General features: G+C 58.8%; 1 protein-coding gene across 1 annotated transcript in view; it reads right to left on the bottom strand.

Annotated features, from left to right (window-relative positions):
* Positions 1–82: 82 nt before the first annotated feature.
* Positions 83–284, bottom strand: part of DCTN1 (dynactin 1) — a gene marked incomplete at its 5' end in the record, with an annotated part of 22,423 nt that continues 22,221 nt past the window's right edge. The window contains one exon of the mRNA XM_009696036.1: positions 83–257. Coding sequence (XP_009694338.1) covers positions 83–257 — 175 coding nt within the window. The remainder of the gene's footprint in view (positions 258–284) is intronic.

Raw genomic sequence — 284 nt, 5'->3', positions numbered from 1 at the left:
GGAGGACGGCCCAGGCTCCCTTTCCAGCCTGCAAATAGCCCACACCAGCTGCAGAAGCATTCGAGTGCTCTGGGGACGCTGGTTACGCACCTCCGGCAATGCCAGACACGATGGAGGCAACTCCAGAGGCAGGGGCACCGCGCAGGCCCTCGATGGTTCGCTTTGACTGGTTGTTCAAGCGCTGCTTCAGCTCCACTTTCTCTGATTCCAGCTGGTCGATATCTGCCTGAAGAGCATCCATGGTCTCCTCAAACTCCCTGGGAAAAGCACACAGAGTCACGGGT

This window comes from Cariama cristata, unplaced genomic scaffold (assembly GCF_000690535.1).
Source record: "Cariama cristata isolate BGI_N322 unplaced genomic scaffold, ASM69053v1 scaffold14512, whole genome shotgun sequence".
NCBI classification, from domain to species: Eukaryota; Metazoa; Chordata; class Aves; order Cariamiformes; family Cariamidae; genus Cariama; species Cariama cristata.
Note: the sequence above shows the minus strand (reverse complement) of the source record. Positions and strands in the feature narration are given on the sequence as shown.